Source organism: Strix uralensis, chromosome 1, assembly GCF_047716275.1.
Source record: "Strix uralensis isolate ZFMK-TIS-50842 chromosome 1, bStrUra1, whole genome shotgun sequence".
In the NCBI taxonomy this organism is placed as follows: Eukaryota; Metazoa; Chordata; class Aves; order Strigiformes; family Strigidae; genus Strix; species Strix uralensis.
This window is the reverse complement of record NC_133972.1, coordinates 117607747-117633276: the sequence shown is the minus strand read 5'-3', so window position 1 is coordinate 117633276 and position 25530 is coordinate 117607747. Positions and strand designations below refer to the sequence as shown.

At 38.7% G+C, this 25530-nt stretch overlaps 1 protein-coding gene across 1 annotated transcript in view; it reads right to left on the bottom strand.

The window, feature by feature from the left end:
- PIEZO2 (piezo type mechanosensitive ion channel component 2) overlaps positions 1-25530 on the bottom strand; it is a 316185-nt gene that overhangs the window by 156860 nt on the left and 133795 nt on the right. Inside the window, exon 4 of the mRNA XM_074893340.1 lies at positions 9563-9605. Within this exon, the coding sequence (XP_074749441.1) occupies positions 9563-9605 (43 nt within the window). The remainder of the gene's footprint in view (positions 1-9562; positions 9606-25530) is intronic.

Below are 25530 nucleotides of genomic sequence, written 5' to 3'. Positions count from 1 at the left end.
GAATAGTTCAGTTGGAAGGAACCTACAACAATCATCTAGTCCAACTGCCTGACCAGTTCAGGACTGACCAAAAGTTAAAGCATGTTGTTAAGCGCATTGTCCCAATGTCTCTTAAACACTGACAGGCTTGGGGCATCAACCACCTCTCTAGACAGCCTGTTCCAGTGTTTGACCACCCTCTCAGTAAATAAACATTTCCTGATGTCCAATCTAAACCTCCCCTGATGGATGCACCTTTGAACCATTCCCATGTGTCCTATCACTGGATCCCAGGGAGAAGAGATCAGCACCACCCTCTCCACTTCCACTCCTCAGGAAGCTGCAGAGGGTAATGACGTCACCCCTCAGCCTCCTCTTCTCCAAACTAGACAAGCCCTTAGCTGCTCCTCACAGGACATGCCTTCCAGCCCTTTCACCAGCTTTCCTGCCCTCCTCTGGATGCATTCAAGGACCTTCACATCCTTCTTAAATTGTGGGGCCCAGAACTGCACACAGTATTCAAGGTGAAGCTGCACCAACACTGAATACAGTGCGATAATCACCCCTTTTGACCGGCTGGTTGTGCTCTGTTTGATGCACCCCAGGGTGCAGTTTGCCCTCTGGGCTGCCAGGGCACACTGCTGACTCGTATTGAGCCCACTGTCAACCAGCACCCCCAGATCCCTTTCTGCAGGACAAATAACAGAATATAATCCCTATCTTGGAATAAGCAGAATCAAATTCTAATCAGGAGTCTTGGGAGTTAACTGTGACAGATGCTGTATTTGCCCCCGGAGAGTAGGGTATTTGCTCACCCAACACAGAAAGTGCTGGTACAAATGTCCGTACTCTGCTGGGGAAAAAATAAATCAAACACAGCAAAAAGGGTGACTTTAGGATAGATGGAGCCTCCCTGAAGGTCCTTCCACATCAACAACCAAACCACCCTGAAACAGTAACGGCTGCCCAGATTTACAGATACAGCCCAGGGCTGGAGTTAAAAGCAGAAATTCTACATAGGCCACAGCTCTTAGGGCACCATGAAACACAACTGGTAAATGCAGTAATAGTCCAAAACAGGGGACTTATTAGTTCTGACCTCATTTCAGATCATGCTTGCTGTAGGGACAAGGGCGGCTCTCCTGAAATTATTTCCTTCTCAGTGGGAGCAACAGGATTAGGTTACTTCACAGGCTACCACGGCATGTCCGATTTGTTAACAGGCAACCAGAAAAAGCTTTACTCACAGTAACTTGTGCTTGAGTACACTGGACTGACTACACACTGCGTTCAGCAACATTGGAATAAAAGTGGACACTGGACTAAAATCCACCAAATTAAACTAACTTAGAACTAGATTTAATGCGTTTCTATTTCAGTATTTAATACTGACTACAAGATTTCAACTGACACAGTATTAGGGAAACAAAGACTTCAGTTTACTTCTCATCTTTTTAAACTATGTTTTTGTTCTTTGCAAATATAAACCATTTTTTATTCCTGCTTTCTCTGTAACTCAGACTTTTATTTCAAAGTCTTCCTTTTTGTCAGAGTAGCAAAGAAAACTCAATTTAAGATAGAACCTCAGGCATGCAGTATATATCAAATGAAACTGAAAACACATTTCTTCCCCATTTCCCACACTATAAACAACATGAACACTTCAGCACACACACGCACAAATTCCACAGTCCAGGCCACCATGAAGTAACAAAATGAGGGAAGCTTTGAAAATTAAATTAAGCAACCTCAGTCCCCCTGTCTTCCCAGAACTCAGGACCTTGTGCTGCCCTTCTCCTGGAGACAAGTGTACATGTGTGGGAAGTCCCCTCACTTGCCATCCATCGCCCCTTGAGAAAAGAAGTGCAGCGCTGCAGCTGGAAGGACATGAAGCCCTTCTGGTGTGGTTCTCTGCCCCCAGATCCATATCTATCACTTAGGTAACAGACAGAGAAACAACTAAACTGAGATATCACCCAGAAGACAAAAATTGTGTTATAAGCAATAAACTGCTCTTTTATTCACAGCCCATCAAGGGAAGTTGGGAAATGGTTCCATCTCCTCAGCTCCCTTTATTACATTTATCTGCCATATTATTCAAAGAACATACGTAATGGTAATCACTGAACAATAAATTCACATTCATTAACTCCTACAAAAGTATGATGGTCATCATATATTAAGACAAAGATGTGTCAAGAATGCTGAGGAAGGCTATAAACTAACCCTTGTCAAATGTGAGGCCTGAGTGGGCACAGGAATGGAAAGTATAAACAAAACACTGATTAATCGAATTTCTCTGATATGAAGCAATTAAAGGACAGTACGCTGTAAAAGAGAACCCTGCCAAAGTAAGGGGATGCACCTGGGTGCTGAAAACTTGAGCAAGTGCTTAAGTGTTTTGTGGGACAGGAGACCAACCCACTCACATAGGCTACTGTTTTTTCGAAAATGGTGAAAGAGGTGCCTGGCAGGGCTTTCCCCATGTCCCTCCAATTGCACCACTGCACCTCCAATTGCATCACAGACTCAAATTATTCAGTATTTGCAAAACACATTCAGACTGCACTGTTTCTTTTAAAATAACCTCTCAGTGATCAGACCCTGCAGCCTCTTGCAGCCCCTGGTTGAGGCAATGCTCCCAAAATGATGTCAATGGGAGCCTTGCCCAAGAAAGGGCTATAGGATTCAGCTGTATGTGAAGAAAGAGCTTGAAATTATGGAACGTGGTATCAGAGTAAAACTTTATATTTCAAATATATATTTATTCTTTTTACTAAAGCACTGAAGAGTGTGGGGAAGAGTGGGGGATGTCACTATAGAAAACCATATGGTACTTGGATTTCCAAGCCAAAACTGTGCATAATAAATATTTATAGAATATTTATAGAATCCAGTGGTATTCTCTTCTTTCTGTTTATTCTTTACGTGTCACCCAGAGAAACTCTGGCCAAGCACCAAATATCCTAGCAAGTTACAAGCAATCTAAGCACGGGGGAAAGAGAGAGAACAGATCGCCAGTAGGCTCATAATTAGCAACCTAGACCTGGAAGGAGGTGCTTAGGAAGTGCCTGGATGCGTCTGGATTCCAGCACTCACTGCACGTCACGAGTGGTTTCGGAAATTGACTTCTCGGTCTCTGCAAGGGGTAGGGAAGATATACACAATATTTTTGGCTAGGCTGAGCAGGGGCATGTGTGGAGCAGCTGCGAAAGCAGATATTTGTCTGCTCTCAGAGACAACATAGGAACAAACACACATCTCAGCGATGACAGCTGACTTGCTCCTGGTGTCTACTGGGAAAGATGTGTCTCCTTACCTGTGGCATATGGAGTTGTTGCATTTATTTTGCTTCAGAAAAAAACAATGCAGATTGTCCTCCTTAACACCTTGTGATTAGAAGAGTAGTGGAAGGAGCTACTGAAATACATAGAATATCTGGAATATATCTTAATAGCAGCCAATCTTCTTATCTGGGGTCTAGCCTTGACATAGCAATCTTTTGGTCTTTTCCTCTTTCCATGACAATCTCATTCCCTTCCCTGCTCCTACTTCATCTCCTTTTCCTTTCCTTGAGGTATGAGAGCTACCAATCCCCAACTACCATTTCATTCATCAGAAATAGTAAAAGGATGTAAAAAATAGCATTTCAAGCCCACCAGTCAACACACAGTACTTTACTAACAAGAGCAGCTTTCTACTGTCGATCACCCTCAGCACCACTTTAGCAAGAATCTGGGATGCTGTGTGTCACACTTTCTACACTGATGTTGCTGCTGTACAAATGGTGCAGACATGTCATATTAGCATTATGTAGAGTGGAAGTCACATACTTTTGCATATATAAACATGTAACTCCAAATTAATAACAAATTTTTGCATACCACAAAAATAACAATAATTTCAGAATCTGAAGCTATCAGCCAAACAAAAGGTGTATCTTCAATTTTTATACAGACAATTGCATTTTACTAAGAAATTGGTGGTCAAAAGTTCCCTTCTCTGTGTCACTGAAACAGCTATTTATTATGAAAAACATACTTATTGAATGTTGCCAAAAGTGTAAAAACCACACATCTGTTATTCTTCAAATATATATTTTTTTAAAACAGTTGGTATTTACTTAACATATAATAACAGTTATTAAATCATTCTTAAGTCTGTTTTGTGGAACTGTAATGTAAAGCATTACACATGAGAGAAACACCACGGGAACAAATGTAAAAAGGGAATAGATGCGTTGTTAGTAGCTGAGTAGTTACTAGTCACATTAGAAATTACAACTCAGAGAAGAGTGGTAAGAGGAAGACTGGAAGTCTGGAAACCCTGCAGGACAATGAGTTTTATGAGGTCCAACACTGTTCATTTAAAGTTTTAAAATTATTAGAACATTTCTAGGTCCACAAAAACATAACAACAGAAGACATTTCTGTAATCAATATTGAATCTACTAGACAAGGACATAAACTCCATCATCTTGAAGATCAAATGAGAGAAATTCAAATTTTTTAAAAAGTCCTTTTGGTTTTAATTTTCTGCAGTTGTAGAAGTAGCCATTTCCCCAAGGCTGGTGTGGGTCTTTTCAGGCTCTGCATTGCAAGCCTCACCCCAACCTAGAAAGACCCCACGGATTGCGTTACAGGAGACCAGCTCAGTGACTGACCTGATCCTCTTCCCTTTTTAATAGGCTTTGAGCATTAAACTCTCTTTTTAATTGCAAGAGTAGCCAGGAAACAAGCAGAGTCAATGTTACTTGTTCATAATTATTTCACTTCAGAGTTTGAGTGAGCCATTACCATCAGGTCCTGCCTGTGACTGAAAAAAAATCTTAAACCAGTGAGATGAACAATGCCTTCTGAAACACACCTTTAACCATATTTGGAACAAAGTAGAAGAGAGCTGACTGCTTTCTAGACATTTTCATGATTATGTGGGTGTCATCTATATACACACCAATAATGAACAATAATGCCCAGGTTAACAGTGGCAAAAAAAGTCATCCTATTTATCCACAAATCTACTTCTTTTGGCTTATTAAAGAAACCATGCAAGGTGACAGTTTGCTTGACATGCAGGTATCACATGATCAGCATTTTAAACTATGTTTCTTGTAGGACAGCATAATACAAGTTAACATTTTTCATAATTCTTCAAATTTCTCTAACGTATTCTGCAGAAAATACAGTCAGGGACTACAGTCAAGATCATCTTGGACAAAGGTGATGACTACTACAGTATGTTACAATAAGCTTATTTGTAATGTCTCAAAAAACAATCAATAACATAAAGACCTTCATTTAAATCTATCAAACCCACATATACTCCATTTAATTGAAAAGCTCTTAACTCCAGTCATTTCCTGGATATAAAGCTACTTTACTCAAGCTCCAGCATTTTTAATTTCTCTTGCACTGAAAAGCAGCATCCTCAGCTCACAAGTAATGCTTACATAAAAGCCTCGCAGTCGGATCTCTTGGTGCCTCTATGTTTTTCAGGATATGAAGACAACAGCAATGTAAACACTCTACTATTGCAGAATAAACATCATGTAACCACAAAATAGTGATGACATAACCTGTATATTATCTGGGCTTAATTTTCTGCAATGCAAACTGAGTGTCCGCGTCTCCTGTTCCTTAATCCACTCTAAAACAGCCTGTTAAGAGGAACATTTTATATGAATTTTCCATCTTTTAGGCAAAGACATATTTCTCCTTAGGACATTACTTCGAATGTCTTTTCTTCTGTGCATCTAGAAATCTTGCTTCCTCCAGAATAATAATGTCCTTGCTCAAACACCACATTTAAATGCTATTGATATTTCATAGCTGACTCAGGTGTGCCTAAGTCAACAGCTTGCAGACAATGTATTTTCAAATAGCAAAACATGTGCTGCTGCTGCTGCTTCTTTTCTTAGTGTTGATATACATAATACGAGAACAGCTGTACAGGATCAGACCTAACATAGATGTAGCCCACTATCCTATCTCTATCGGTGGCCATAAAAGGCTGCCTACTGAAGAGAGCAAGACTAGAGGAAGCATGTAGTGATACACCCCCAGAATAATTTCTCAGGTTTGAAAGATTTGCAGAACTGGGATTTCTACTTCTGTGACTGCAAATTAAGTGCACTTCCTGCATTGGAGTGTCACATATAACAATGTATATCTCTTTGTTTACTTTGGAAACTATTCCTTAAGGCATAAGAAATACTGATTAATCAATCACATACAATATGATATTAAGCAAATACTGCTATAAAGGAGTTAACACTGGACTTCATATATATGTAACTCTCGGACTTTTTAGTAAACCAACTTGTTATTGCTGATATATTCATGTCATATAAAAGCTTCTGTTAAAAATACAGGTAAGAAGATGAATATTATTACTAAAAAAACCCCAAACCTTAATTGTTCTACCTGTTTAAAGGACTTTATTTTTCTTGTTTTCTCTTTGCCTGTTCTCTGAAAAAGCTGATATGAGAACACATTTGCTTCTATGATTATGGCAAGCCAAATATATTCAAATCTTCACCCCACCCATGCTAACTAATGTGCTACTTCAATTAAACTCCAGGATGACAATCAATCTCTCAGGGTGCAGAAGTTCCATCTGAAAGCCCTTCTTTTCAAACTAGAATGGCAATAATGGGATCTGCACAGCAATCTCTTCTACATATTTGTTTTCTCTCAGGCAGGCTTCTCCTCTGGCTTCTCAGGCAGGCTTCTCCGTAATTCAGTCTATTAAGAATTCTCCATGTTTCATGTGGTACATACATTGCATGTACACAGCTAGTGTGGGCTCTCCCTGTTTTGAAACATCTAAGTTGGAAATTGCCACAAATAGAACTTCTAATGAACTTTGCTTAAAAAAACTGACCATTTTCCATTGGCAGTTTCAAACCATAGAGCCAAAGTATTAATTCATTCTAGCACTCCTCAAAACTACTTTTTTTCCATTCTGATGTGGACAAACAGCACCAGCAGGTGCTAATGTATAGTCTTAAAAGAAGAATGGAGTGATGAAAGAATCAGTATTTTACTGTAGTGCCCTTCAGACATGTACGGTATCATGCTGAGTTAAATGCTCATTAAGAAACTAAACTGAGAAAAAAGCAGAAACTATTAAAAAGAACCCCTTGATGATATCAAACTTAGCAACTGAGAGTGTGCAATTTTCACTCATATCCAACATTTTTTTCAGTGCTGTTAAAAACATTCTCTCTCTAAATAGACAACATCCAGTAAGGTGTCACAGCTAAGGAACTTCTAGTCTGAATCTTGATTTGGCACTGCATCTTCTCAAGCTGATGTTTATGAACCACATCCACTACTCTGATGCTGTAACAAAATGGAGTCACAGTTTTCCTTTCAATCAATACTGTGCCTTATGCTATCTACATATGGGTTTAACAGAAACTACAGGTTAAGTAGTACACTTCACTTTATGTTTGTTAAAATTATTTTTAAAAACTTCTAAAAATTGCTAATATTAAAAATTTGAGACAGAAACATTTTAAAATAAATTTTGATCAGAAACCTATTCAGGACTACTAAATACTATGAAAGACTGCAATTTTCTACTCCAGTTACCTATATTCCTGAGGCATTTTTAAGCTTATGGGGCAGTAGGAGAGACATATTTTTATTTAGTGATCTGATTAAAGTCTTAAAATATTTCTGACTGGTGGGAAGCTATGAAATGAAAATGCCCATGTTTCCTCAGCTACAAAATGGTAAGTATTCATATCAGTCTCGATTTTCAAGTTGTGATAAAAATATATGGCAACAAATTGGCTTTTTTTAAAAAAAAATATTTGGCCAGTCTTTACAGGAATGCCTCTACTGGTATCAAGAGATTTACACAGAAATAACTATGACCTCTATATATTATTTGGTTGGGAAAAAGTGTTTTTACTGTTCTGTAATATTTTACTTTTAAACCAACCCAAGCCTGTAAAGCTACAAAGATAGTGCTGTACCAATGATAAGCTAAATTTCACCAAGACAGATCTTTGTCACATTTAGAGTGATTTGCTTTTGAAGAACCAAAATAATATGTACCAATGTAATATTAAAGGCTGTAAGAATAACAATAAAACATAATCCTTCCATGCACTTCTGTGTCTACTATGTTGTAAAGGGCACTGTCCTTCAATTTTTGCAAATATAATGTCTAACATGGAAATCTAATATATTTCACTGAACATGTAAACCAGGCTGACCCTGTGCATACTCATTCGGGATCATAACATAGAGGCTTTCAAAACCACCTTCTAAAGAAAGAGAATTAATAGTCATTAGGACAGTAGCATCTCCTTAGACACAACAGATGTTCTTACAGAGAGATGAGTGACCACCTTTCAGAGACCACAAGTCTGTGGTACAACTCCTGAAGACCTGGAAGTTATTTAGAGATAACCTTAACCCTTCCCCCAGGTGCCACATTTCTAGACAAAGATCAGAGAAAGTCAAGTATTTAGGAATTTATTTCTTCAAGTGGTGTTTGTTAAGCAGACTCCTCCTGTAAAAAGATGATATAGATAAAACCTTTTCATATATTGCTGCCAAGATCTAAGAATCACAGGTAGGAGTTAGGGTAATTAAACTTAAGCATCAGTCTTTTTGCAACAAAAATTTGTTTTGTTGTAATAAAAACTTTATGCAAGGTAAAGGTCAGAAGCAAAATACAGCTTGCTTTCTGTTTGTGAGAAAGGAAGCAAGTAAATAATTTTGTTTCATAAGATTTGTACGGCTATTTATTGATTTCAGAAAGGCCTGATTGTCTGTAGGGTTTGCCGAGATGCCCCAGGCAGTATGCACAGCATGCACTCATGGAACATGAAGAGAAATCCCTTCTTGCCCAGTCAACAGCAAGCCAAGCACACTGGTGTACAACTGCAAGCTACTCTATTAAGGGAAAACAGCAAAACTTTATTCAAGTGGAGAGCAGATTTTTCTGCTCATCATTTATAGAAGAATAAACATGAGATTGAGCATCTGAATATCAACAGCAGATCACTCTTTACTGCGCTTGGCCTAGTTTAATTTCCAAGAGAGACATATGTTTCTGGTATGATGACCTTGTGGTTAAGACTGGCTGCAAGAAGTTCGTGCACTTGAGGAATGCTGAATTCTGATTTTTCCTCTGATGCTAAATAGCTCTCTGCCAGTTTTGGTCCTCTTTCAACTTCATTTACGTTTGTCAACTAATATGTCACAGGTTAGAAGTTTCATGGAAAAAATAATATGAACGAGAGCAATATCTTCATTCATAAGTAAGACTTCTGCCCAAATACTGTGTCACCTTTTTTAATACTAGTGTGCTATATAGTCGCCAGCAAAAAACATTATGAGTCAAGTTCATATGGTGAATAAGTTGTTTCAGATCAACTGGGGAAAGAGAAGAGGACATAAACAGAAAAGCTTAACATGTATGTGCATGACACTGCATAACTTCCTCTCTAAATATGAGGTCATAGATAGTTCAATCAGCTAAAATAAATAATTCTGCAAACTTGCCCATGAAGTTTTTCTTCTTTTTCTTTTTGCACTGGTAAGGAAACAAATTTATGGCTTACCTTTCAAAACCAATCTGCCGTAATGTTTTCTCCCATGTTGAACCTATACAAAGAGGAGAAAAAACAAACACCCTCAGTAAAGAACCTTTATTGTATGATCAGTCTTACTCTTCTCTTTTCCTTGTGCAGCTGGGATCTGTATAGTAAGGTGATTTTTCCACCCCTACAGAAGTACTTGTAAATAACATCTGTTTTCCCCAGACTGAAGAACTGTTAAGAGAGGCTACTGCTAAGAGTGACTAACTGTGTGGATGAGTATCAGCCTATATAACTCCTTTACATTGCAAAGCAGCCAGTCACTGCTACAGTTCACTGCAATTTCAAGGGTGGTCTCCCCTCCTAGAGCAATGTGATCTGTACATGACTCCTGAAAGCGCTGAGCTGGCATCTCACATCATGCACTCTTCACATTTCAGCTTTTCATTTTACTGTAGTGTTTGCCTGATTCTTGCTGAAAGCTTTACAGCTCCTTCTGAAATCCAGACCTTTTATTTTTAAGAAGAAAAAGCGTGAAGATATATTTCTGCTTTATTTAACTCTTTATACTCATACAAACAGCTGTACAGGACTCTTTCTCAAAATGATCAAGGACTCAGCCCCACAAACTACTCAAAAGGCTAGACTTATCCAAAGAATTGCCCTCAGTATTTCTGATGCACTTAATACAACTTTTACCTAGATTTTCTCAAAAATAACCTCCCACACATTGCAAGCATTAGCTGATCAGTTTTCAGGTCCTGGTAGTTTTTTGCTTATTGCCAGTCTCTTTCTTGATACCATATGTGGTCATCATACATACAGGCTACTAAGAGCACCAATACCTCAAGTCATACACATCTACAAGGCAATTATATAGGAGGACACGAAGCTGGGTCATAGTTTGTCTTCTGTCTTTTTACATTCCTGTGGGAAATGTAACAGGACTGCATACAATGTAAGCAGCTACAGTTTCTTTCGAATCCTTCATCGTACTTAAACTAAAATCAGAGAAATGACAATAAGCCCTGCTGTTGATGCAGTCTGTCACCTAAAGGGAAATATAAACTAGGAACAAACAGATTGCCTGTGAGTGACATTTAGTAGCACCAGAGAAATTCAGAGACAAGCAGCAATGTTGCTAACAAGTACTGAGAAAAAGCAGAAAAAAAAATGAAGGAAAGCAACTTTGTCTGATTTAAGTCTGGAGAATTTCAGGATGATATGCGTATTTGTGCCAAGTGCTCATACAAAGACTATAGTAAAATCATGGATTAGATTCTTTCCACTGACAATGAAAGTCCTACTTGTCAAATTAGTGTGGGAAAAGTGGTGAAAGAAAAAAAAAGTCAGAAAAACCTCTGCAGATGTATCTCTTACCATGATTACCTTTCCATTCTCTTAAAGGTATCAGCTCAGAAATTAATGACCTGCCGTGTTTGTACTATGGTATTTATCTCTAATCCGCAACATGTTAAATATTTGAAAAAGACCTAGTAGATGCTTTTCATCTTTGAATTCAGGACACTTACTGCTGATCTAGATAAGAATCTAAAAACTCAACTTGTAAGAAGTTTTGGGTTTGAGGATTTGTGGGTTTTGTTTTTTTAAAACCTAGCAACAGAATTCTTTCTACTCAATTGACTAAACTTTCCAGTTTAGCCCAAGGAGAATGTGCTAAATTTCTAATACAATTTCTCTGTACAATATTATCTAGTATCTGTCTGGTTTGCAAATCACAGACTGAGCAAATAAAAACTGAAATTAATGAAAGCCAAAAAGTTAATTTCCTTATAGGTCAATGTCGTGCAAGGCTTTGTTCACAGTTCCTAACTGGACCGCCAAAGAATGAAGTTAACATGGGCCTGCGGAAAATAAATTCCTTGTATTAATCTCTGCTCTTTAGAAAGAAGAAAAGAAACTGCATTAAAGTATATGCTCCTAAAATCAACCAAAGTCCAATATTTCACTCCATACAGGAAGGATTTGGATTGGCTAAGAGGTAGATTCACAGCCGGTTCCAAACACGGTCAGTATACCACATTACTCTCTTCTGGAATCCCTTCTTCATACAACTTCTCACTGCCAGTTGCTTCAAACTTCAGTCACACAACATATTTTCAGTGAAAGGCTCTAAAAACCTTTTCTAATGATACTTTAGGGCAATGGACACAAAGCTTTTCTGTTCAGGACTGTTACAGCTAAAGCCAGTGATCAATGTAAAAACACTTTTAATTGTCCCCATTCAGTCCAAAGCAGGCAGGGGTTTCAGGCCCATATCCAGCAGAGTACACAGCAATAAGAGGTTTCAAAACTGAGGTGGAGAAAGCACTACCTTCACTTTATGGAAAAAAATGATTCAAGTTCTCTTCCGGAATAAGTGAACAATGTACATCGTTTGATCAGTACAGGGAGCTTCTACCGTGGCACCTGTATTTGCTTGAGGTGAGGCAAGACTTCTGCCTGCACAACCACATACATACCATACCTTTCATCAACACTAAGCTTGCATTTTATAAAAAGAAGTCCTCTGAAGACATCATTAAAGCAGGACAACAAACATTCTCACATACATTTATTTCAAATAAACGTGAAACCCAAAATCATATGTAGCACAATAAATCATCAACATTTCATTGAGATAAATAAATAACCACTCCATTAACATCTTCTGAGTTATCCCCCAAACCCACCAATTTCTGCACACCCCTGGAGTATATATGGTTTCATGTAGAACTGATGAATCAAGTAATTGCTATAAAGATGACTGTGCCACTCCACAGGTAAGTGCAGGGCAGACACAAGGAATTCTCCGTATAGTTTATGCAATCCTGGTGGCTCTGAAAGAGTATTCAACAGGTTTTGAAGTTTGAAGATTTGAAGAGTGTTGAAGAAAAGAAATCTCAACAGTACTTCTTAACGCTCAGACCAGTACTGGCATCTTTAGTCAGTGTTTCTATGCTTTGCACTGTTTTGTATACTAGTTGTATGAATTTTTCATCCCATGATTGGCTACACTTCAGCTGTATGATATAGAGAGTCCTACGGGGTGGGGAGGGGAAAGAGAGAAAGAGAGGGAGGGAGGGAGGGGAAAAGGCAACAGAGAAAAGGGAATTGGGTCTTCACTGGTTTGAAATAATCTTTTGGCTGCAGCTGGCTTGCAGAACACTCTTTGAAATGCATGTGACTCCTCTGAAGCAAAGCCTGCCAAGAACACAACTAACATTTCATATTAAAAAAATATACATCTTTTTTATGGAGTCTTATTTTAAAATGTTTATGATCTAAACATTCTGTTTTAAGATTTGCCAATTCCATTCTCAATAGTATCAACTTCTACACTGCACTAACAGCCAAAAGTAAATACCCTGAGGTAACAGCAGCACTAAGAAGAATAACGCTATTAAAAGTCTAGAAAACTTATTATTTGATTCAAACCTTACCCAGTGCTTCCAAAACATTAAACAAGATTTAAGTCACGTAACTCTCATTAAAATCAAAACAGGAGTTTTTCACGAATTAAAGACTTGATCCTGCTCCCAAAGAAATCAATAGGAATTTGGCTATTGAATTCAGTCTTTGTCTCTGCTGGGACTGTGGAAAATATTCACCTGCTGACTTTCAGAATCAATCCACTGCTACACTTCAGTTGCTAAGTTTGGCTTCTCTTTGCTTTCTGTTTGTTACCACCATGTCAAAAATACCAAAACTGTTTATAAGAATGCCTTAATCTGGTACCCATGTAATTAAGCTTTTGTTCCAAACATTTGCTCCGGAGTGCCTGACCATTCCCATCTGTTCCAAAGATTCTGTTACACATTAACAGCCCTAGCTTTAAAATTCTTCAAAAAGATGAAGCATAATGTACTTCCAGAATTACTGCTCACATTTAATATGAACAACAGTAAAATGCACATCATGCTCACACATGCAGTCAATGAAATCCTAGCATAAGAATGAGAGTATAAGAATATGAGATTTAATAAGATAAAATGAAAAACATCTTTCTGAAGTGAAAATTTGTCTTCTTTGTCAGGTAGGCTTTCATTTATATGGCAGTTTCCTATTTGGTTTTGTTTGGTTACAACACTCTGCTTACTATGAATTTACTATGAATGAGAGAACTCATAATCCACTGCTAGGCTTCTCACCTTTACAAATCATGAAGATGCCTAGTTGCTGAAGTGCAATTATAGGCTGAGGAAAAACACAGAATAACATACTCATAGAATCACAGAATCATAGAATAGCAGGTTGGAAGGGATGGGGTTGGACGGATCATCTGGTCCAACCTTTCTTGGCAGAAGCATGGTCTAGACAAGATGGCCCAGCACCCTGTCCAGCTGAATCTTAAAAAGTGTCTAATGTTGGGAAAAAATATTGGATAAGTAATTTTCAGCCATCCATGGAGGTTGCACAACTATTCACTTTGAGCTGTATCATGCCCTGTCTGCCAGTACAGCAGAGGTCTGTGGCTGTTCAGTGAGAAATCTGGCAGGCACTGTAAATGCACAGCAAAAACACATGCTTCCTATACTATCCCCATACAGGTATGCATTAAGGTCCCTATGGATCCTGCGGTCCCTATGGCCGTGTGCAGTGATTACCCACAGCCCTGCTACCTTCTCACTTCTCCAGAGTTAGTGGCTACTTTAAGAACTACATGCCTGTATCTGGCTCTGCTTTCTAACAGTAAGAATAATAATTCTTGTATTCTTTTCTCACTGTGATCTGACATAAGGACTAGAGGGAAAAATACAACTTAAATGAACCAAAGGACATTGACATTTTTCAACAAGCATTAAGAGAGCCTGTCAGAATTCAAGTACACAATGGGAATAGTATGAAGATCTTCAATGACTAGAATAGGACAAAATATCTGTAAATTACATCAACCCAAAGGTAAAAATAAATTTTGGAGCCCATCAATGGGGTATCACAGTCACTCAGGCTCTCTGAAGGAACTAGCAAGGTACCCGACATAGCACAGTCACACTTAGCTCATAAGTTACATGCAGAAGTGACCTACATAACCTTGTTATGATATGTTAAAAACAGGTAGATATTCTTGGAATACTAACTGCATTGATCTTTTCTCTAACATTTTGAAGGAAAAGAGTTTCAGAGGAACTACTAATTTTGTACTGGTCAGAATATTCCTACCAATTTCAAAATTTTGATCTGAAGCCTGTGACGCTTACTAGCATTCTCCAAATCAGGGAAAAAAAAAAAAAAAACCACCCCAAAACTTCCACATATTCAAGAGATACAAAACAGTGATACAGAATACTCCAGAAATGGAAAGAAACACTTTGCTAAACCTTTCCATTGCAGGTGCCATTTGTCAACTCTTGTTTCTTAAAAAACTTAGCAGAGAACAGGGCAGAAGTTCAGAATCTAGCCCAGCTGGACTAGTTGGGGACCTGAGTATCTGAATCCACACATAAAGATCTCAACAACTGGATGAACACACTGGCCTGTCATGTTAGAGCTTCTCTTTCAGTAGAGGCACATGTACCATATAAACCATTTCGCAGTCTGTTTTCAGTGGATTGGGGAACACTGCTCTGCTGTATATTCTCCTTCATCATCTTAGTACTTGCTAACCAGTTACTAACCAGTACTACTAACTAGCTGAAATATGCACAACTGCAATGTTTGGAATAAAAACTGCTACGTTTGGAACATGTTGATTTCAGCAGCTTCATATATTATTCACAGTCTTTCCAGTTGCTTGTTTCCAGTAGCAAACTTCTGTTTTCTCCCAAACAAACAAACAAACAAACTAGTCTCCGAACTCTTACTTTTTTGCTTTTTAATCAATACAGAGCCACTGTTTTTACAAAACAGACTAGTAGTTTTGACTACAGAAATGCATGTGGCATAGGAAAGAGCTTTTTCTTACTTGCTCCACAGTACCATAAATATGATTAGCATTTACCTGCACATTGGCTATCCAATAGCTAGTTACATACAACATGTCTCTTACAGAAGTGATCATTTCTCTCATGTGTGAAGTGGCATCAGACAATGTTTCCTTGGCATTTAGCATCTATCTGTCCATTTTGAGAAATAAATCTCTCTTACATTTACCCTTCCTTTGATTCAAACTACCTAGGCTGCGTTCTGCACTCAACACTTTGTAATTTGATCACCACAGTATATCATCTGGGATAATGACATGATTTTCTTTTAAAATGAGGTCTCTTAATATGGCATATTACTACTCTGCTGTGTCCATGCTGGTGATTTAATCCAAATCAGGAGAGTTATTTCTTGAGCAAATCTCCTACACTGATTTGGTTTGCATGACAGAGTGATCTCCAAGCACACAAACTGGATTCCTTTCACATGAAACTAAACCGTATCCCAAGGACATAACTGCTGTGTTTCAACCACTAATGGGTATTCGGTCTGCACGACCAGACCAGAGCTAATCCACAGTAAACTCCACTCAAAACATGTATTGTGTGGTGGCCAATGACTCTGCACTAACTGCTTCACTCCTATCACGCTGTGCTGCTTGCTAAGGCACAAGAAGTGCACCCCAGTCCCAGTCCGGGAGTGCCCCCAGAAAAGCTTTCCAGTTACAGTCACCTCAAGGAATGAAGGGGCAGTTCAGGGTGCTCACCCTTAGGATTGTTTTCTGGGCTGTATCCCATCTGCTACAGTGTACTAGAGCAGAAGCCCTTCTACTGCCCTGATGTACAAGCAGGGTTGAACTGGATGCTCAGCACTGCCACACTCCCCACAAAACCCCAAGGAGCCAGTTCTGTAAAGCACCACAGCAGATTATTTCATTTTTAAAACAACTTCTCAAGAAGGAATAAGGGAAAATCTGGGCTGTTATGGTGTGCTGTGCATACTGAAGAGACTAAAACCACCAGTAAAATAGAAGTTGAGGGCCAGTGGTCCAGGATTCTGGCTAGATGAAGAAAGTGATTACTGAATACATACTGAGAAAGAGGTCATACCAAGAAGAAAGACCAGACATTTCAAGTCTTTACTTGCCTTCCACTCATATAATTTTTCAACAGATTTTTCACTGAATAAAGAGTACAGATTTGATCCCTACATGATAATGTCATGGGAAAGATTTATTGTGTATTTTCTCCTGTGAGGAAAATATTAAATTATTATTGTGAGATACAAAAATTGCTTTCCTATTAAAAAAGAAATCTTGATTCATTCCATGTTAACTGGAAAAATAATCATCATCAAAAGCACTATTTGTAATGAGTGGGAACTTTTATTAATAAAATGAGCAGACTAGGAATATAGAGCAAAGTGCAATAGCACTGACACTATGTGTGTGTGTGTGCACAGACATGCCTATTGCTCTAAGATGAGTATTAAGAAGACAACAGCTATGGTAAAGCAATTAATGGCTGTATCTGGCAGTCACCTCTTCCAGTCTGAGGCTTCTCTGGGTGCTCTGGAGGCCCAGAAGGGTCAGCAAAGCTCTCACAGATAAGTGGGGACCCCAAAAGCAGCTGCTCCACAGGCCTAATCCACATTCTTTGGTTTGATCTTGGTTAACACCAGAATTGGAGGACTGGGGGAGGACTGTTTTTAAAACTGATCCTTTAACCTAAGGTAGATAACATGATGTGAAATACTCCCTAGTGCACTGGGAACATAAATGATCCAGCATCTTGCTGCTTGCTGCTCAGACCCTGCCAAACAGAGGCAGGGACAGATCCCAGCTCACTTTGTGTGATGGTAAGACTAGTATCTCTGACCCTGATCCAAAGTCTATAGAAATAACAGGAAAGATTTGCATTGAGTTAATGGGCTTTGATAATTTGTCTGAAATGGAAACAAATAGCAATAATGAATAGTAAAAAAAAAATTTGTTTTTCAGTAATGTAAACAACAGCTATTATTTCTACCCCAGTAATAATCTACAGTGTTCTGTGGATAATTCATTTGGGGAGAATGGAAGCAGAGGAAGAAAAAGTTTCAGAATTTAAAACATTAAATGGGACACTGTTTTAAATATGAAGTTTATGAATTTTTATATGTGAATCACACACAGCATTTTATACGTGAAGATGACTTGCTAATTAAACAGCAAATTAAGAGATGTGTGAAAGAAATAATAACTTGGAAAAAGAAAATTTGGGAAAGCACTTTACATTTGTTCTTCCACGCCAGATTTGATTAAAATGATACACAGGTAATAAAGCCAACTTAAATTGGCTGAATTGCTTCACCTTTTCTTGTAGTCACCTTTTTCACAAGGATGACAGGTTCCATAGTTTTTATAAGAATAATGACTTCTCTTGTCTGCTTAGATATAGTACATTAAAAACACTTATAGGCAATCTTCCCCTGCAACACAAACATGCTTAAAACAACTCTTATTTTAACCTCACTTCATTTCAAATTTGTTTCCTGAACAAGGCAGCAAAACAGCAAAACCCACAGCACTAGAAAAACTTTGGGGAATGTGTTTCAGATGAAACCTGAGATAGCTAGTTAATGGAAAGCTTTTATTTGTTGCTGTCGTTGTTTAATCTATTATTTATCTATTTGTTTGCCATAACGGTTAGTTGGTAGTTTTTAACCCAAATTTCCAAGGATACTGGAGATTTGAATTAATTCTGGTGTCTTTTTTTTTTTTTAAATAGACCTGCTCCCCTTTGCCCCTGACAGTAGACCACTGCAAAAAAGGACGAGGAAAAGGACACTGCACACAGTGCAAAGAACTTTGTATGATGCACAGAATCATACTGCAGTAGTAAAGTGGGAAAGAATCCGATGGTACACAGATATAACTGATCTCTTATCCTTTTCTACAGTAGAAAAGGGTGTCAGGGCTCTGAGGACCAGCCTCGAAGGAGGACAACATTTCTTGCCATTGCCATGGGGGATGTCAACTTCATGTCACTGAGCTTAAGAGCATCAAAGTTCTGCTCCAGACCTTCTGAAAGGAGGCCAGATAATAACTTAATGGGTCCTTTTTCAAATACGGAAGACTGGCTTTGCTTTGGTTTCAAAGTAAAAGCAAAAGAACGTAAAGAAAACTTGTAGTAAGTTTTATTTTTCATAAACCTGAAGAAAATGAGATTTTTCTCCATTTTTGTTGGCAGAGAAATTCTCCCCTCTCCCACCCCAACCAATGCTGCTCTGTCTGCTAAAGACTGTCTTGAAGGCAAGGTTTTCACTTCAGAGCGTAATTGACGGGCATCCTTCCAATTTCTAGAGCTACCCTCTGCTTAGTTTTATTGTAACATAATATACTGTTATGAATAATAATGTCGACCTAGTTTCCTGCAGTGATGAATGTGTGCAGTGTGCCAGCACAAGGAATTTGCTTTTCATTGTCTCATTTTCTCTTTTTGTCTCATCAGAAGAAGGAGACTTGGGCAAACGTTTCTTCCTGAATTGTGCAGCATAGACATATGGGAAGGTGGAAATAAATAACAAGTATATCTTCAGCAACACACCCATACAGAAGAAATTATGGATGAGAGAAATAAGGATAGGAAACTAGGAAATCTTGCACAGAAACAGGAAGAACATGAAGATGACAGAAAACCAGCATTCCAGTGGTGGTATCTTTGACTCCACTAACATTTTGTAACGCACACCTTTTCTCTGAAATTGCTTTTTTTTTTTTTACATAGCTTTTTCTAAAGATAATAAAGAACCATTTCATTCACATTATTTCCCTCACAGATTAAGGAAACACTCACATAGTATGATGAAGACAGCAACTTGTTGGTAGGCGTGAGTATTCAAACTTTTCAGCAAAACCCTCCAAATTGTTTCAGTGGCTAAAATACATACACTAGATACAAAGATCTGAAGTGACATGTGAAGGATGATATCCAGAATACACTTCAGAAAACTGGCCTGAGATGTGTACAACCTTAGCACACCACCTTCCACAGAAGCAGAAAACAGCACTTTCAAACTCTCTCTGTTTGCATGCCATTAAGAAAAGGCAGCAGTGACTGCACCAGGCAGCAAAACATTTGGGGCATGAAAACTGACTCACTCCCAGAGATCTCTTCAGAAGAGAAATTTGGATCCAGAAGGACATGCTCCTCTGGACAGAAGTGTGAAGCAGGCATGCAGACTCAAACAATCAGGGAGAGGGAAATGCTTCCAACAGATGTTATTTCCCTACCAGATATGAAGATGCCTTATCTAGTTCAGCTGACAAGTATAAACACGTACGCACTGAACAAAGGGTTTCGTTTTCATTTTGTCTTTGCAGAGCTTACAATTCTGTGATTTCACTCAACTTTTCCCAAAGTTCTAGTTTGTGAGAACAGAAAGGGCAAAGCTCTTCTGTCTTCCAGCTCCCATTCTTCTCAATCAAGAGACAGTCAACTGCATAGCTATTAAGAGGCTCAGGGAAAAAGGAACAGGCAAAAGAAATGGGGAAAATGGAAGGCAGTGGGGTGCCAGTTGCAGACTCGGCCCAATTCTTCACTTCTAGAAATGAGTGTTTCTAAAACGCTGCTGCCACTCACTGGGTGAGGAGCCCATATGGACATGGGGGTGGAGAGGAGAAGTTTGGGTAGCTCAAACTGGCAAGACACACCAACAGCAGAGAGACTCCCTACCTAACCGCACCTCTCCCTCCCAGATTATGAGCACACAAACTTGAGCATCCCCTGCAAAGCCAGGAGAGACCAGCATCCCGTGCTTTGCCTCCTGCAACTTACTCCTCTGCACACCTGGAACATCTGCTGGATTTCACTGCCACTGGCAGGGGACAAGAGCCACAGGTAAGTGTTACTGATGTGTGCTCCGCTCATGACCCATGGAATAGCCATGGTTAAGCCACTAGAAGTGCCCAGGTAGATTTCATAGGGACCCAACGCTATGTGATTGTGATTAGTTTCATCTATAACAGACTGCAGGATTGAATCCAGTGTACTAGCAGATCATTTCCCAACACTTAATTAGTTTTCATTAGGATACCACAAATAGCACAAGCACTAGCAACAAATTAAAGAAATCACCGGGATGGCCTAATCATTTCCATTTTTAAAAGTAATCCATGCTTTTTATCTTGCATGCTTCAAATAGTTTACAAATAGTTTGCTCTTTCTACAGTTATGTGCTTAATTAGGAGCATTAGATGTAATTTCTCCCCATTTAGTTTGTTTGGCTAAATCTAAGCCAAAAAAATCAGTAAAAGCACTGAAACTTTTGCCATTCTCACAAGTTATTCGATGACAAGAGTATTCTCACACTTACTTAAAGTGTGGTTATTTTGTCCTCATTGGAATGTGTTTTATTTAAGTGCTTCATTAGGGTATTAACAGAGTCATACCTTTTCAGTAAATACTGAAGAGGATGATGAGCGGTAATAATTTCCTACTCAGCAGGGATTTTCACATTACAGAAATCACAGGCAATTTAGACGTGTGACTCTCAAATGCATTTTTAAATCAGGTATTTTATTTATTCACGTGCTGCTTTATTGCCTTTAGAAGTGGTATTACATCAGGCCTAATAGAAAAGAGACAAACAGCACACTGTATTGTTTGCTTCTTTTCAAAGATACATGGCTAACAGCAGCAACGCTTCAAAGCTAGTGCCAGTTGGCGAGTTTTCCCAGTCCAAGCAGATCTGAAGAACTGGAAGGTCCCACAGTGGGATCAGTGTATCAGGTGATGGAACACAGGTGCAATCAATGCCCTTGGAGAATAAGCAGTTTAAAAAGCATCTTCATGCGTGTATTATAAAACATATTGGAAACATCCTTGTTGTGCTCAAAATAAGACACACCAAAAATGCTACAGTTCAAGACAACTTGTATGAAGGATATTGGCCCAGTTTCTAAAACTGTTTGTCTCATCCTAAACTTTTATCTGAATCAGTTTTAGAAAACTACTTATACTGAATATACAAATCAGGCATCCTGGCACCATCTTCTGCAAGGCATAAAGCCTATCAAAATTTCTTGTCTTTGCCAGCTGGAATGAATTGAGTATATTTTATGTGGTTGCAAATGTGAGCTATTCACAGCAGTGGCGGACACTATACCCGCTACAGGCTGAAAGAAGCAAAGTGGAGGAGAGAAAAAATACATTCAATAGGAAAATGGGCTGAAAAGTATAAAAGGGATAAATTTCTAACAAAGAACAAGTCATACACAAAAACATTGATTTATATTGGAAAGAGATGTAAATGCCAAATTCTGCACTAAATCTAAACTTAATTTATATCTAAATTAATCTAAACTTAATCACCTTTTATCTGGAGTGACTTCCTTAAATACACTTTACATGAGAAAAAAAATTAACTCATGGTCTAAAACATGCACATCACCGTTTCTAACTACTATTCTGGAAAGGAGGTTTAGTGGTGGAAATAATTTTTTTTTTTTCCTATCTCATTAATCTGTGTTTCTACTTCATATCAACACTTTGGTACATTTCTTTTTTAAAGTCAGTGGATCTAAAGTAGTAAGACTTCACTGGGGCTCTCAATAATATTTCATCCAGTTTAAAAATTGTATTTTCTAGGGTGAATTTCCTGGAGTTTTTACACCTTTGATATCATCACCATATCTGCATGGGACAGAAGGGCAAAACGATGTCTAACTGATCCTGTTTATGGGGAAACAGGGCTCTAAAGGGCAGAGGGATCCACGTACTATTAACTAAGCACATGGAGATGCAAGAGGGACTCACTTTAAAAGGATGCTGCAATTGTTCATGCTCACAGATGTTTGTGCTACAACATCTGGTCTCCAAAATCAGACTGCAAAGCAGAGGATACTGAATCACAGTCAAGATCTCACCCCTCACACTGTCTCAGAGAAAACCAAGCTGTAACGTTAGCCACATCTATCCATAGCCAAGTATGCACCCACTGGCACATCAGTGGATGTTAGATGATGAGCAGCTCCAGACTGCAAGCACTTCCCATTCCTCCTTACACAAAGGTCAGGTGGGAGGATAAGTCGTTTATGGAGGCTGCTCCCTGCTGCCCAGGCAGCAGCCCGTGGACTGAACTGGGCAGCTGTGACTAGAGGGCAAGTTCCCCCTGTCAGCTACACAACCCATTCCCACCGCAAAATAAAAATGTCAGCTAAATGTAGTGCAAAATGCCAAAAGTCATAGATAAAAATTGACTACAGCTATCCATTTGTAATTTCCCTGGTTTTGTTTCTGCACATTCAATACTGCATGTCTCCATGACTCTTGTTTAAAGGTTTATTGTAGATATGCTAATCTGAAGAAACGTACTTTGTTTCTACGTGGTTGAGAACTGATGAGATTTACAATACTTCAGCAGAGGTCTTGGCTGGCAACAGTCAGCCTGGGATACATCTGAGCATCAGCTTTTATAAACAGTCTATGCATTGTCCACTGTTGCAGCATAAATCAAACATAAAAATACTCCCACAGACATGGTTAACTTGTATATTCTCATTGACAGAACAGAAAATTGTATCACTAGGCCAAGCACTTAAGAAAATTGAAACCACAGGAACTACGTGGACCAGAGTAGATCTGGAATGTGTGATCCCTTCAGAGGATCCAGAAATCTGTAATCTCACATGGACCAACCTTCCAAACTCTGCAAAGATTTTGGTTTTTTTTTAAAGCGTCAATTTTATAATAATATCACTCATCCTTAACAAAACAGCAACATAAAGGAGTCGGTGGATGGCTTAACAAATATTCAATATAGCAAAGCTTGCAAACTACTGGTCAGACTGGAAAAGTTGTGACTAAAAGCAAATACTACTTGACAGATATTTGAAGGCCTCTCTGAAACAATTCCTGCCTGTTGGTGGATTTTGTTAAATCTCAGTTTTACTATCCACTGTGTACACCAGAAGAGGCACCCAAAAAAGCAGCAAATGTCACTCCCCAACTTAATGGGACCTGATTCTGTGGTCTTTTTAAAAGGGGGAAACTGGTCACTCTAAAAAATTTAGTCAAATTCACCTTACATCTTCTAGAATTTGAGTGAATGACATTGCTAATAAAAGAGGCAAGTCCTTACTGCTACTGTTACATGTCCTTTACAGAAAAATAATGAAATGTTAGTGGTCACCTCTTCAATCCACAGATAAGTGAACTGAACTCTTCCTCCTCTTCCTTCTCTTTCGCTTCCTTCTCCTCCTCCTCCAGTGCTGCTCAGCCTACCCTAATATTCCATCCCCACAGTGGGAGGGAAAATGTGGACTCTTCATAATCCAGGCTTGAAGCACTCTTCATGCCAAAAACTCCAAAGAGCCATAAGTTTTGAGGCAAGCAAGGCCAACCTTTCAGAGGAAAAACACAGAGGAATCCCAAGAATAGTCTACAAATGACAAAGGATTTGACTATTAAGGCTGGATGTACAAGAAGACAGATACAGGAGATGTTTATTTTCTCCATCCCTGTTCTCCACCTCTTTCAAAGGACAAAGATGCTGATCAGGTCAAAGTCCCTGCACTAGGTCAGCCCCACCAACCAGTATTCATTGCAGCTGTAGAAAAGAAGCCGTACTCAAACTGCCCAAGAATTTTGGTTCTATCTCAAGAGGTAAAAACTGGACAATCCAATTTAAGAAAAGAAAAAAAAAGTAAACCAAAACTTCGAAACTACTTACATACAAAAAATAGATAAGCAGCAACCTTACAGGTTATTCATTATTAATCTTATTTTCTCATATGGCATTAGTTACACGTTACTTGAGATTTTAAAGCAATTTCTAGCCTTAAGTAAATACTGCTCAAGTCAAAGTTATGTACAGAATTAAGGATTAATTTATGAGAGAGAGTTTAGACTTTGAGCAGATTTTTTCCTATTAGTGCCTCATAACGAAGTAATTGTGGAATTAGTAATACATTTGCCAATCCCAGTAAGCAATTATGGTTAATACATATAAAACAAATTACTGCTCCATTTTAGAACGTGAACAGTGAAAGTTTGGCATGAGGTTCTAATTATCTACTGAACATGAGTCATGCCAAAACCGGTGGGACAAATTGTATCTTAACTCCTAACGCTAATGTGACCCTGCTGAATACAGCTTCCCTGCATCATGGCACCAATCCGGAGGGCTGAGCGCCCAGCGGGATTTGTACAGGTGCAACAGCTGGCCCACGTTCACAAAATGTTAAAGGGTGAGGGTGTGAACTGCAAAACGAGAACAAATGCAACAAGCCAGCTCAAGCGATTCAGCTGAGGGGGTCAAACCTCTAACAGAAATAACAAATAGCTTCTTTTCTACACCACAGTGAACAAAAAAATATGCACACTATGTCAAAAATAATATCTAGTACTCCATACTTATCTGAAGGGTGATAAAAAACCAGGCACAAATGAACAGCTTTTGGTTGACAGGTTTTCATACATGAACTATGGACCCTGAAAGATGCTAGACAACCCTACCTCCTACTAACTCACTGTTGGCAGTGAAAAGGAGAAGAACTGACATCAGAGATTTTTTTTTTAAACCTGTTAAATAATTCAGGGCTTTATCTCTTGCACAGCTGTTCTTCAGCAGTTTTCAGGGATTGATGCAGGCAGAATTACCTCTTAGCTTTGAGAGGTGAACGTAACTTCTATTACATTTTATGCTGAAAAGTATGTATTAAAACTGACACAAATACTGAATTTCATAGGAAACAATGAAGAATTAAAAAGTATAAAAAGGAAAATAAAGAGTCATTTTAATGTATTTCCAACACACATGTCAAATAGAAACCAAGAAACAAATTCTGCACTTTGATTTATGAACAAGCTCGTCAGGAATCTAAATGACTTGTCTTAAGATGTCTTGCATTTTATGCATTCCTATGCCAGGAACTCAGTTCTCTAGACTCAAGAAAATTCTCAAAATTCAAGGAAAATATATTTCCTGGTGGATTTGCTGGCATCACCACTGTCTAACTGCCAGGCAACAGTGGGATCCAGCTGGGCTGGGGGCTGTAAAAACACAAAAGTGCACAGACAGTGCTTGCCTTGAAAAATCTGCAATCCAGACAGAACACAAAAGCTGAGGAAAATGTTAGGATCCAA